This window comes from Emiliania huxleyi (genome assembly GCF_000372725.1).
Source record: "Emiliania huxleyi CCMP1516 unplaced genomic scaffold EMIHUscaffold_412, whole genome shotgun sequence".
Taxonomy (NCBI): domain Eukaryota; phylum Haptophyta; order Isochrysidales; family Noelaerhabdaceae; genus Emiliania; species Emiliania huxleyi.
The window spans coordinates 38,332-49,733 of record NW_005198887.1 but is presented as its reverse complement, the minus strand read 5'-3'; the positions used below and the strand labels follow the sequence as shown (position 1 = coordinate 49,733).

Below are 11,402 nucleotides of genomic sequence, written 5' to 3'. Positions count from 1 at the left end.
ACCCGTACACCTCGCCGAGGGCGACTCGTACTGTGTCGTCCACGCGGAGATGGTGCTGCCCCACCGGTGGGTCGTCATGTGAGTGCGCGCCGAGGGACGCGGGGCGCCGCTACTCGACGCACTTCCGCACACGCGACACGCACACTCACCCGACAGCTCTCTTTCTTTGCAGCCGCGGCTCGGACACTCAGGGGCGAGAGTGCTAATCTCTCGTCGTCGCGTGAGCTGAAACGGTGTGTGCACTCAGTGTGTGAGCGGAGCGGCACGTACCACCATCCCGAGCGCGAGGTCGGCAGGCCGCGCGCACGGGGCGCGCCCGCGCCCCCGGGCGCGGCGCGGCGAACGCTCACGCGCGCGCCGCGCGCGGACCGCGGTGCCCGCGCGCGTATGTCCGAGTCTGATGTGTGTGACGATCGTTTTGCCGGTCGCGGTGTATCATAACCTGAACCAACGTACGGGATGGACAGCTAGGGCTCTCGAGCGCAGCACGCGGGATGGACGACGGCCGGCGTCAGTACTAGGACCCATCCATCCGTCGCGCAGCACAACATTACAAGTATTTGTGCGCGGCCTCACGATAAGGCAGGTTCGCATATTGAGACATCGGCGGCGGCGGCTGCATGAGCTGCTGCCGGCGGCGCTGACTCCCCATTCACGTGCTGCACCAGAGCGCCGCCGCTCAGCCGCCGCCGCAGCTCCACGATCACCTCCTCCTGACCCACCTCTGTTATCGGCTTAAACAGCTTGAACATGATTGGGTTGTTCTCCTCGAGCAGCGTCACCACGGTCTCGAGCGGGGCGCACCCGGGCTCGAAGCACTGCAGCTCGTTCACCATCACCATCGTCTCGCGGTGCTCGGGCGGCAGCGCCTCCTCTACCCACCGGCGGACCTTGCTGATGAAGGGCCCTTTGCCCGTTTTCTTCGTGCCAAACGTGATCATCGCGCGCCTGGCGCCGGCGCGAGCACCCTACGCGTGGCGGCGCACAGGCGCAGCGCGAGGAGAGGCACCTTGCGCTAAAAGCTGTGTGAGTTTGCTGTGAACATTCACAGAAGATCCAAGAAACATACACACATCCAGAAGGAAACGCCACGAGTCCCACGGAAGGCTAGCGCGACACCGCCTCTAAGCGCGACACCTCCTCTAGTCTCTACATGTAACGCTGGCGCAAGCCGGGAGCAGAGCGCTCACTCACTCACTCAGCGGACGGGCAGGGCCAAGAGCAAGACCCAAGTAAGGTATGGGCGAGGTATGAACGTATCGGGGTATCTATTTCCATCGTCGGGGCAGGCAGGTAAATCTCCTGCTGTTGGTGTTGCGCCAGGTGGTCGAGGACAGACACGTCCCCACCTTTGCAGGATTTTGCAAAAATAGAGACAACCAACGGGTATGCATAAAGTTTCTTTTCACACGGCTTCTGAGGAAGCCGTCGCCCGCGCCTCGCCTGTCGCGTGAATCGTGTATAAATAAATAAAACGGACACACCAAACAAGGGGTGGGAGAAGGACAGGGTCCCCACCTGCGCGAGCAGGATCTTGTAAGGACGATCAGGGACACAGGGTGGGAGGAACGGGACCGCGACGGGAGCGGGGAGCGCATCGCGTCACGGACGGAGGGGGCTGGGCAGGGTTCACCCACACGACAGGGTCCCAGGGATTCCCCTCTCGTATAGGACAAAGTTGCACCCGGCGGCACGTGTGTGAATCGTGTAAAAAGAAAGAAAAAGAAAACAGACACGCCAAAGGTGAATCGTGTCGTGCGACCGGCTCGTGTTAAAATTCTTTCACACGGCTCCAGGGTGGCGACGAGCCAAGCCACGACGCACCATCAATGGGAGATCTGACGAAGGAGGAGAAGAAGGCTCGCAAGGCCGAGGTGCGGCCCAGCCCCTAACCGTGCGCGCGCGCCGCCGCCGCTTCGCCCGCTCACCTCTCTCCGTGCTGGTGCCCGCAGAAGGCGAAGAAGCTCGCGGCGGCCGAGGCGGCGCCGGCGGTGGACGAGGCGGCGGCCGCCAAGGCAGAAAAGAAGGCGAAGAAGGAGGCCAAGGCCGCCAAGGAGGCGGCGGCCGCGGGCGGCGACAAGAAGGAGAAGAAGAAGAAGCGTGAGAAGGAGGAGGAGCCGGTGACCGCCGATCCCCACCACCCCGCCTGCGCATGCCGCGCCCTGCGGCGCCTCTCCGCCGGCGCCGCCGCGCCGGTCCGCACCGTCCGCGGCTTCACGCCATGCCGCCGCACCACCGCGTCGTGCCACCGCCCGCCGGCGCCGCTTGCTGACGCCTCCTCGCCATCACCCCGCGCTCGCAGGCCGCCGAGGAGCCGCCGGCCAAGAAGGAGAAGAAGGAGAAGAAGGAGAAGAAGGAGAAGAAGGCCAAGGCGGAGGAGGCCGCGGAGGAGGCCGCGCCGGCGACGTCGGCCGCCACGCCCGCCGCCGAGGGGGAGGGCGGCCGCGTCTTCCTGGGCAACCTCCCGTGGTCGGTGACCGACGAGCAGATCAAGGAGGTCTTTGCCAAGTGCGGCGAGATCACGAAGATCGAGTGGCTCACGCACGCGGACTCGGGCAAGTTCAAGGGCGCCGGCTTCCTCCAGTTCGCCTCCGCCGCCGCCGCGGACGCGGCCACCAAGCTCAACGGAAACGACCTCGACGGCCGGGCGATGAAGGTTGAGATTGCGACGGCAAAGAAGGAGCGCGCGGGCGGCGCGGCGGGCAACAGCGACCCGGGCGAGCCGTCCAACTCGATCTTCCTGGGCAATCTTGCCTGGAACATCGAGGAGGAGACCGTGCGCGCCGCCTTCAAGGACTGCGGCGCCATCTCCCGCATCAAGTGGGTGGAGAAGGACGGCGAGTTCCGCGGCATCGCCTTCATCGACTTCGAGTCGGTCGAGGCGGCGACCAAGGCGGTGGCGCTCAACGGCGTCGACCTGGGCGGGCGGCCGGCGCGCATCAACTTCTCCAAGCCGCGCGAGCCGCGGCCAGCCGACCCGAACAAGCCGCAGCGCACCTACAAGCCGCAGAAGGAGAAGCCGGAAGGCTGCGTCGAGCTCTTCATCGGCAACCTGCCGTGGTCGATCGACGACGACAAGATCACGAACTTCTTCAAGTCGGCGGGCACCGTGACGAACGTGCGGTGGCTCAATGACCGCGAGACGCAGGAGTTCAAGGGCGTCGGCTTCGTCACCTTCAGCTCGACGGAGGAGGTCGACAAGGCGGTCGAGCTCGCGGGCGAGTCCATCGACGGCCGGCAGATCCGCATCGACTACGCGGGCCAGAAGAAGGAGGGCAACGGCGGCGGCAACCCGTGGCAGAAGAAGTGGTGAGCTGCCTCCGGGGGCGGTACGCGGATGGGTGCGGCGTGACGCGACTCTGCCCACGGCGGGAGTGAGTCAGCGAGGCCCTGCCGGCGCGGCATCCGCCCGCCTGTGCGCGCCGTTTCTCCCCCGGCGATGTCGGGACTCTGCACATCGACTCTGTTTTATGTGTTTTGTGTGTGCGCCGCACGAGAGAGTTATTGAGCGATGCCGATGGGCCGAGTTGAGTCTATGTGCGCGGCCACAGAGCTTATTGTGCGGCGGGGGGCGCCGCGCTCGCGCGCCACTGCGCACGTGCATCGATTCGTGTGCGCTGGTCCCACTGGTCGCTGGTTGGACCATACACGATACAGTTACAGAGGGAGCACAGTCCCACGCCCAATCCCCAAATACACAAACCTGTGCGCTGCGCGGGGGGCCCGGGTGTGTGCGGGGCCTCCACTCGCTCGCCCGTCCCGGCTGCCGAACGCTGCGAGTGCGACAGCGGCGACCACGCTGGCCGAGCACGCTGGCTCTCTCGTCTCTGCACGTCACTGCTGAGAGTTGAGTCGTGCATGTGAGACTGACAGACGCGGTTGCCGGTTCCGCACGCGTCACATCACATTCCGTCAAAACACACGCGGGATCACGCGACATCGTTGAATCCGGTATTTCGTATATACCATCGGTCTTAGAGCCCCCTAGGCTTAAAAAGTGGGCCCTCGGGCGCCTGCGGCATAAACGGCTTAAAACCTGCCCGGGCAGGTTTTAAGAGCTGCTGGGCCGCTGATTCCTTAAACGGTCTTAAACGCTTAAACGGTGCGGGAGAGCTCCCGAGGCGCGATGGTCCGGGAGGCTCCCGCAGGGCTCCCGGTAGACGCCGGGGAGGCCGGGAAGCTGGCTACAGTCAGCTGGCACGCGTCCCCTATGCGAGTATGGCTCCACCTGCCAGTGCACCAGACTTACAGATGTGTCTTCAGATGCCTAATAACGGCAGTATTGTGAAGAAAACGGCGCGGAACGCAGCGACGCGTGCCGGTCCGAGGCCGATAGGATTTTCTTAAACGGTCTTAAAAGAGGGACCCGCCCTGCCTGCAATCTCTTAAATGGCATTTTAAGCCCCCAAACCTCCTCATTTCTTAAAAGCTCTTCAAAAAGTGTCCGGTCCTCAGAACCCTAGGGGTACCCTAAGACCGTCTTACACTCGCTATAACGAACACCGTCCACGAGCGCGCGCCCCCCTCTCGCTCTCCCGACAACCCGCCCCCCTTTCGATTTTCTTCGGGGCACTCCGCGCGCGGCGCTCCGCACCTGTAACCTGTCCTTGGAGGCATGAGAGCGTAAGGCGCTGCTTCCCACATCTATTCATCATTTTGCAGCTTGGTTGGCGTTAACTAAGTTACCGTTAACCCCGCCGACGACTTGCTGTGAACTGAACGTTAGTCAGTCAGCGTACACCTCGTCACTAAATTTTCGCTATCGCGCGGTCTCGCTCTGGGCTCCTGATCCACTGTTTGCAACTGTCCACGTCGGCCGCAATGCCGGCCTCGACGCGCGTACTGCACCACTTGGGCACGAGCGGGCCGAACCGGTAGCGCGCGTTAATGCGTGGCAGGAGGAGTCCCTTGTGTGGCACGCCCATCGCCGTGAGCGTGTTGCGCATTGCCTCCTCGCTATTCTGGCCCCACTCCCGCTGGATCTCGCCGCGGCACGCAAGGTAGCGCTGGACAACCAGACGAGGCAGATTCTGTGAGGAGGCGCGAGGGGTAGGATACAGGTTGGTCAGGCTGCGAGGAGGCAAGAGATGGCTGTGAGAGAGCAGGCCGGGTGGGCGCTCTACGGACCGCGAAACGACGCGGCAGTAATATAAACATGTCGTTCTCCAGCACAGCCGGGTAGTACACCGTCGAGTTGGAGAAGGCGCACCACGGCTGGATGTCTTGCAACCAAAAATCGTCTGGACGTTGCCGAATGATCCAATCAAAGCGCTGCCCCGTCTCCTCCTCGTGCCTCGCAACGTCGTCGAAGCAGTCGGCCACGTCGCTCCACTGATGGAGGCAACGTAAAATTTGGTTCTTGTCGGGCACCCACCATTTCGATCCCGGAGGCCGGAGGCACTGCTCATTCGCAGCAAGATGACGGTTGTGGCCGAGCCGCCTAAGGTCCGCGCGGTGGCTGCGGTCGGAGCGAGCTGCGAGCAGAGAGCAGGGCGCGAGCCGGGGATAGAGCATCGTCCATCTAGGTGAAGCGCGTTACGAATTCGAGACGCGTTGGGTTGAGCGACGAGAGGGCCGGAGCGAGCTTTTGCTTTAGGGCCTTCGCTTCGGTCGCATTCGGCTCGGCTCTGGTCAGTGGCTGAAAGTAGAAGCCTCCGGCCGCCTCAGCGAGCATCAGGCGCATAAACACAGCCGCTGGCTTGCCTGTGGAAATCCAGGAGGAGCTTGGTGGGTGGGAACTTAAGTGGGCTGGCCGCTCTGCGCTAAATGTGCAGGCGCATTGACCTCCCCCGACAAAGGCCTGGACCAGGTGACGCAGGATGCCGCCGTGTATACGCCGCTGGCCGAAGGAGCGCACGGAGCCCGTGATGCAGACCGCAACGTTCGGTCCCGGCCCAGCGCTGCTGCAATCGCGTTGGCTGGAGGCCGACGGCATGAGCGCGAAGTTGCGGCGACCTGCACACACGCGTACACGTGTCTCGATGACGCTTTCCTCACGCTTTCCTGACAGGGATTTGCCCGCGAAATGAAGTCAATTCTCACTTGGGCCCTCGGGGAGGCCTGCGGGCGGCCTTCTCTCGAGGTCTCGAGATACACAAAGCGGCCAAGACTGGGATAGGGAGGGTCGATTCCGCGTACGCCGGTACGGGCAGGCGGGACCCCTCGATCGTCTCGCCCACCCTCACTGGTGTGTTCATTTGGGGGGGGTGGGGGGGTCATAGGCTCATAACAATCACGTTACAACTGTACAGGCATCGAGGTGCACGCTACTGACTGAAGCAGTGTCGTCGTCCCTCAGCCCTCTCCAAATGTCTCCATCTGCATCTCGTGACGTTCTCGATTCTCGTCTCTCACTGGGAGTGAAACAACAACAAGTAAATAAATAAATAAATAAAAACGGACACCTCTACTGTGAGATGGGTAAAGAGGAACAGGTCCCCGCCCTTGCGATCTTTGTGCACCAGGGTTCTTTGTGGGTGTGGTCGGCGACTAGCCGGGGTCGTCCTCTCCCGATGGGGGACTAGCACTAGCCGTCTTCCACATGGTCCCTCGGGTCCCTGCTGCTCCTAATCTCTTCGTACATCCTCCTGCTGATCTCCGCAAAGTCCTGCTCCCTCCCTCGTCTCGCCCTGCGCGTCTGCTCCGCCTCACCGTCGTCTGCCCTGCGTCGTCTGGCGACGGGGTCCTCCATAGTCGGTCGAGGTCGCCGCCCTCCTCGTGCCTCTTCCCAACGTTCCCTCGACGGCCGATGCCGTCTGCTCCAACTCCCCCGTCCCCGGGTCTGCCCTGCTCTCGTCTGCGCTAGTTTCTGTTTCGTCCTCACTGGTGTCCCTCCTCTTCTTTCTCCTCTTCTTGTATGCTTTGTACATCGCGTCGATTCCTTTTCGCGTGAGCACCAGCCTGAAGCCCGCCCAGCATCTGAACCGCTCCCTAAGTCGAAGGAGCATCATCAGTCTCACCCACTTCGCTCGCTGCCCACTGTCGCCGCTCCCTCCCCGCCGCTTGAGCCGCCGTCGCGGCCCTCGTTCGTCCCCCACTGGCTGTTGGCCCGTCCCTGCGTTGCCTGCGTTATCCCTCCTCCTCCGCGACTCCCTCAAGGCCGGCCGGGCCTCCTTCCACCCAGCGAAGAGCTTCCTCAGCCACTCGACGTGTTCCTCTCTCTCTTCAACAAAAACAAGTAACAACACACGTGACCTAAGAGAGCTAAGTCTCTATAGTCCAACACGAAACCACTTTGTGTCGTGTGTGATGCTGATGGATATGTTTACCTTACTTACGTTACTCCCCTTTCCTTATACCGACGTAAGCAACAAGCCATCGGAATATGTGTCAAGACGTTTCTATTATTACCCGGACTGCACCTCAACCTGCTCCTGTGGCAGAAGATTGACCGCGTCGAGCCTGCCCGGCACCGCCCCCTCGGGCTCCGCCTCCCACCGCAGCACATCCGGCGGGACGACAAGTGCCACCGGCGTGACGGCAGTCACGGCACCGCCCACGCTGCCGCCTGCGCCGCCCGCGCCGCACAGAGCGTCGTGACCGAGGCCCCTCCGGTCGCGCTGCGTCGGCTCGCCCGAGACTGAGCCGGCGGCGGCGGCGCCCCTCTGCCCAATCGGCGCACCGGGCGACCAGCCGAGACGCTGCAGCAGGCGGTGGCCGACGTTGCTCGCGTCGAGCGGCGCGGGCGCGGCCGCCGGCGCGGGTCGGAACGCCTCCACGCACGAGAGCAGCGACTCCTCATACCGCTCGTCGTCAGAGCAGCTGTCAGCGCGTCCGCCACGAGCGCCGCCCGCGAGCGGCGGGGCAGTCGCCGGCGTGGCGGCCTCCTCCAACCTGCGGCGCTTGGCGGCGGCCTGCTGCTCGGCCGTATTGGCTGCGTACGCCGAGGCGGCGCATGCCGTGCAGCGGCCCTTGCCCTGCGGCGAGCGCTGCCGTGCCGAGAAGCTGCGGAGCGGGAGGTGTCGTCCGCATCCGGTGCACGCGAGCGTGGCGTCGGCGGGAGGCGGCGCCGCGCGCGGCCGCTGACGGCCCAGGTCGGCGAGAGGGCGGCCCGCGAGGCCCTCGGCGACCTTCCGCTCGTGAAGGCGTGGGTTGGAGCACTGCAGGCACTTTCGCTTGCCAGAGACGAGCTGCGCGTCCGAGAAGGCGTCGAGCGGCTTTTTCTCGAGGCAGCGCGAGCACGTCGGCATCGCCTTCCTGGGTTCCGGCTCCGAGATTGAGCGATGGCTCGCCGAGCGGAGAGGTACGAGCGGCGCGGAGCCTTTCACAGCCTTGTTTTTTGAGAAGAATTTTATTGCGAAGAAATCCGTAGCTGTGCGTCTGAGAGCGACGCGACAGAGGAGGAAGTGACAAGGGAAAGAACGACGAGAGTGGGATGACCGCGAGGTGAGAGAGAGAGAGAGATCTTCTTCTTCTTCGAGGTGGCATGAAGGTTGCAGCGAGAATCGGCGAGAGACTGCGAAGAGAGATTGTAGGTATATGATAGGAAGAGGCGGACACCCAAGCGCCAAGGGTGGGCGACGGCTAGCGCATCACACCCCTCTCCTTAAAATGCCTGTGTGGTGGCGGCGTGCCGTTCTCCCATCCCTCCCTTGGCTTGTCCGTTTTCTTTCTTTCTTTTTGTGCGTCTGTGAGAGGTTGAGGTGCGAGCCCTGGAGGCCCTGGGGATGGGGGGAGACTACCCGCGGGCCTATTCACACACACCGGAGTACTGGTGCAACCAGCCCTCACACACACAGAGCCTGGCTCTCTCTTCTTCTCTCTCTCTCTGCTGTGAAAAAAGATTTAAGCTACGTTCCTACGACGTGCGGCTCAAGCGGGAGGGAGCGGAGACGGTGGGCAGAGAGCGAAGTGGGTGAGACTGATGATGCTCCTTCGACTTAGGGAGCGGTTCAGATGCTGGGCGGGCTTCAGGCTGGTGCTCACGCGAAAAGGAATCGACGCGATGTGCAAAGCATACAAGAAGGGGAGAAGGAAGAGGAGAGACGCCGGTGAGGACGAAGCAGAAACTAGCGCAGACGAGAGCAGGGCAGACCCGGGGACTGGGGAGCCGGAGCGGACGGTATCGGCCGCCGAGGGAACGTTGGGAAGAGGCACGAGGAGGGCGGCGACCTCGACCGACTATGGAGGACCCGTCGCCAGACGACGCAGGGCAGAAGACGGTGAGGCGGAGCAGACGCGCAGGGCGAGACGAGGGAGGGAGCAGGACTTTGCGGAGATCAGCAGGAGGATGTACGAAGAGATTAGGAGCAGCACAGGGACCCGAGGGACCATGTGGAAGACGGCTAGTGCTAGTCCCCCAATCGGGAGGACGACCCCGGCTAGTCGCCGACCACACCCACAAAGAACCCTGCACAAAGATCGCAAGGGCGGGGACCTGTTCCTTTTTACCCATCTCACAGTAGAGCGGTGTCCGTTTTTATTTATTTATTTACGACGTGCATGGCTGAGCCGCCCAATGGCGCTCGCCCACTGGCCTACCACAGCCGAGAGAGCTTTTTCAGAGAGATCTTTCTTGTTGATTTTTCAATACCAAACAACTCTAACACTCACACATCATTTGGGGCCTGGAGCCCCTGGAGACTGAAGTTTATGGGCGTTTAACGTAAGTACGTTTGGGGGGGGGGGGGGGGCAGATGGTCGGTCGTTCGGTTCATTTGGGGCGTTTGGAGGGACGATTTTGGGGATCCTGCCGACGCGCTAGCCCCACTGTAAATACGATGGACACCTCAACGGGAGGGCACTCGCAGCAGGCGGGGCCGAATCCGGCAGCCTTAGTCTTGGCCCGATCCGGCGGCATGCCACGGGTAGGCGCGTTGAGGCTTGTCGCCTCCTCTGCGCCAATGCGGCCTGTGCCGCAGCTTGCGTTTGCTGCCAGACAAGAGGAGGAGCAGGGCCGTTTGGCGATAGGGCCAGGCAATCGTATTCGCCCGGCGGGCGTTACGGACTCGAGCAACACCCGGGTCGAGGTTGCTGCGCCTCTCGGTGCAGTGCTGCAGCATTGTACGCCTGTTGCGGGCGATGGAGCATCAACGGCAGCCGGAATCCTGGCTATCCGGATGCCCTGTTCATTCACGCGCGCGCGAGACGTGCAGACAGGGTTGCCAGGTGAGAGCGAATGGCGCGGTTCACGCCTCGCACAACAGAGAGAGAGATGCGCTCTGCATGGTGGGACATAAGAAATCACAGCCGAGCGCGCCTCGCGCCCGGCTCTGGGCCCCGCGACAACACTTCGCGCAGTCTTGACAATGGAAATCGACCGGCTCCGCTCTAGCCGGCCGTCCTGCTTCTGAGAGAAAAAGTTTTGTCGACGGAAGTTGCTACAGAGCCAACCACAGCTGCGGCCAAAACGCCCTACCTTCCTATCTATTGCATAGGGTGTCACCGCGTAACAGACCCTTCTGGAAAGTGGTACCCAAAACAAACAAAAAGAAATCGCTTCGCGCGTAGGCGCCACTGCGCGCTGCATATCTCTCGGCTGCATATCTCTCGCCGCATATCTCTCGGCTGGGCCGCTGACGGCCTCGATTCTGCCCCTACGTCCGCAGGCTCACCGACGAGTGGCCTGCTTATACACACGTGTGTGTGTGAGCACTCACATGCTCCCGACGCTGCACGACCACCTAGTGGCGGCCTACGCGGAGTCCGGCCGGCCGTGGCCGCCGCGTGCCTCGACCCGGACGACGCCGCCGCCGCCAGCCGCCGCCCAGCAGGCTGAGCACCTCGAGCATATCTGCTCGTGGCACGCCGGGTGCTGCAACCCGTTCTTTGTGGCTCCGCTCCCCGAGCGCCGTGCTCTCGTCGCGGACTATGGCCACGGGACGATCGCGGTGGTCTGCCTGCTCAGTGGCTCTATCCTGCACGTGATCTCTCTTCCGCCGCATACCGAACCGTGCGGCTCTTCGGCCCTTCGCCGACCGCTCGGCGTGGCGAGGTCGGCAGCCTTCCTCTACGTCGTTGACGGCGCGGCCGCCTGCGTGCTCCAGCTCGACCTCGAGGGCCGCCTCGTCCGCTCGTTTGGAGGGGGGGGCGACAGCGGTTTGCGTGCGTGCGGCGACGACGCGAGCCTGCCGCTGCTGGCGCCATACGGATGCGCCTTTGCTGCGGCCGAAGCGGGAAGCGCGTGTGGCGGCTCCGAGCGGCGCCACTCTGCCGGCGCGAGAGAGCCGCTGCTCTACGTGGTCGACTCTGGCCGCCACCGCGTGGTTGCGTACTCGGCGGACGGCAGGCCGCGCTTTGCCTTTGGGAGGCGTGGCTCGGGGGCGGGGTGCCTGCACGACCCTCGCGGCGTTGCGGTGCACGGCGGGACGGTCTGGGTTGCGGACATGTGCAACCACCGCGTCGCCCTGTTCACGGCAGAGGGCGCTCCCGCTGGTGCCTTTGGGCGGCACGGGTCAGGCCCT

The 11,402-nt window shown here is 63.5% G+C and overlaps 5 protein-coding genes across 5 annotated transcripts in view; 3 read left to right on the top strand and 2 right to left on the bottom strand.

The window, feature by feature from the left end:
- Positions 1-82, top strand: part of EMIHUDRAFT_244192 (hypothetical protein) — a gene marked incomplete at both ends in the record, with an annotated part of 4,938 nt that extends 4,856 nt beyond the window's left edge. The window contains one exon of the mRNA XM_005769652.1: positions 20-82. Coding sequence (XP_005769709.1) covers positions 20-82 — 63 coding nt within the window. The remainder of the gene's footprint in view (positions 1-19) is intronic.
- Positions 83-423: 341 nt separating this feature from the next.
- EMIHUDRAFT_445227 (hypothetical protein) lies at positions 424-1,021 on the bottom strand. The gene has a single exon (XM_005769651.1). It carries the CDS (start codon positions 939-941, stop codon positions 573-575), a length of 369 nt encoding a protein of 122 aa, XP_005769708.1. The 5' UTR covers positions 942-1,021; the 3' UTR covers positions 424-572.
- A 777-nt stretch (positions 1,022-1,798) lies between these two features.
- On the top strand, positions 1,799-3,556 carry EMIHUDRAFT_419394 (hypothetical protein). Its single transcript, XM_005769650.1, has 3 exons — positions 1,799-1,874; positions 1,953-2,120; positions 2,303-3,556. The coding sequence occupies exons 1-3, from the start codon at positions 1,830-1,832 to the stop codon at positions 3,311-3,313; spliced, it is 1,224 nt and encodes a 407-aa protein (XP_005769707.1). The 5' UTR covers positions 1,799-1,829; the 3' UTR covers positions 3,314-3,556.
- Positions 3,557-4,748: 1,192 nt separating this feature from the next.
- On the bottom strand, positions 4,749-5,935 carry EMIHUDRAFT_244189 (hypothetical protein; the record flags this gene model as incomplete). The annotated part of the gene is made up of 4 exons (XM_005769649.1): positions 4,749-5,030; positions 5,188-5,331; positions 5,540-5,703; positions 5,785-5,935. 4 exons carry the CDS (start codon positions 5,933-5,935, stop codon positions 4,749-4,751), a joined length of 741 nt encoding a protein of 246 aa, XP_005769706.1.
- Positions 5,936-10,598: 4,663 nt separating this feature from the next.
- Positions 10,599-11,402, top strand: part of EMIHUDRAFT_244186 (hypothetical protein) — a gene marked incomplete at both ends in the record, with an annotated part of 1,387 nt that continues 583 nt past the window's right edge. The window contains one exon of the mRNA XM_005769648.1: positions 10,599-11,373. Within this exon, the coding sequence (XP_005769705.1) occupies positions 10,599-11,373 (775 nt within the window). The remainder of the gene's footprint in view (positions 11,374-11,402) is intronic.

Coding starts and splice junctions, on each gene's coding strand:
- EMIHUDRAFT_445227 (XM_005769651.1), bottom strand. CDS start 941: ATGATCACGTTTGGCACGAAGAAAACGGGCAAAGGGCCCTTCATCAGC.
- EMIHUDRAFT_419394 (XM_005769650.1), top strand. CDS start 1,830: ATGGGAGATCTGACGAAGGAGGAGAAGAAGGCTCGCAAGGCCGAG. Junction 1,875..1,952: donor AGAAGGCTCGCAAGGCCGAG/GTGCGGCCCAGC, acceptor TGGTGCCCGCAG/AAGGCGAAGAAGCTCGCGGC. Junction 2,121..2,302: donor GTGAGAAGGAGGAGGAGCCG/GTGACCGCCGAT, acceptor CCGCGCTCGCAG/GCCGCCGAGGAGCCGCCGGC.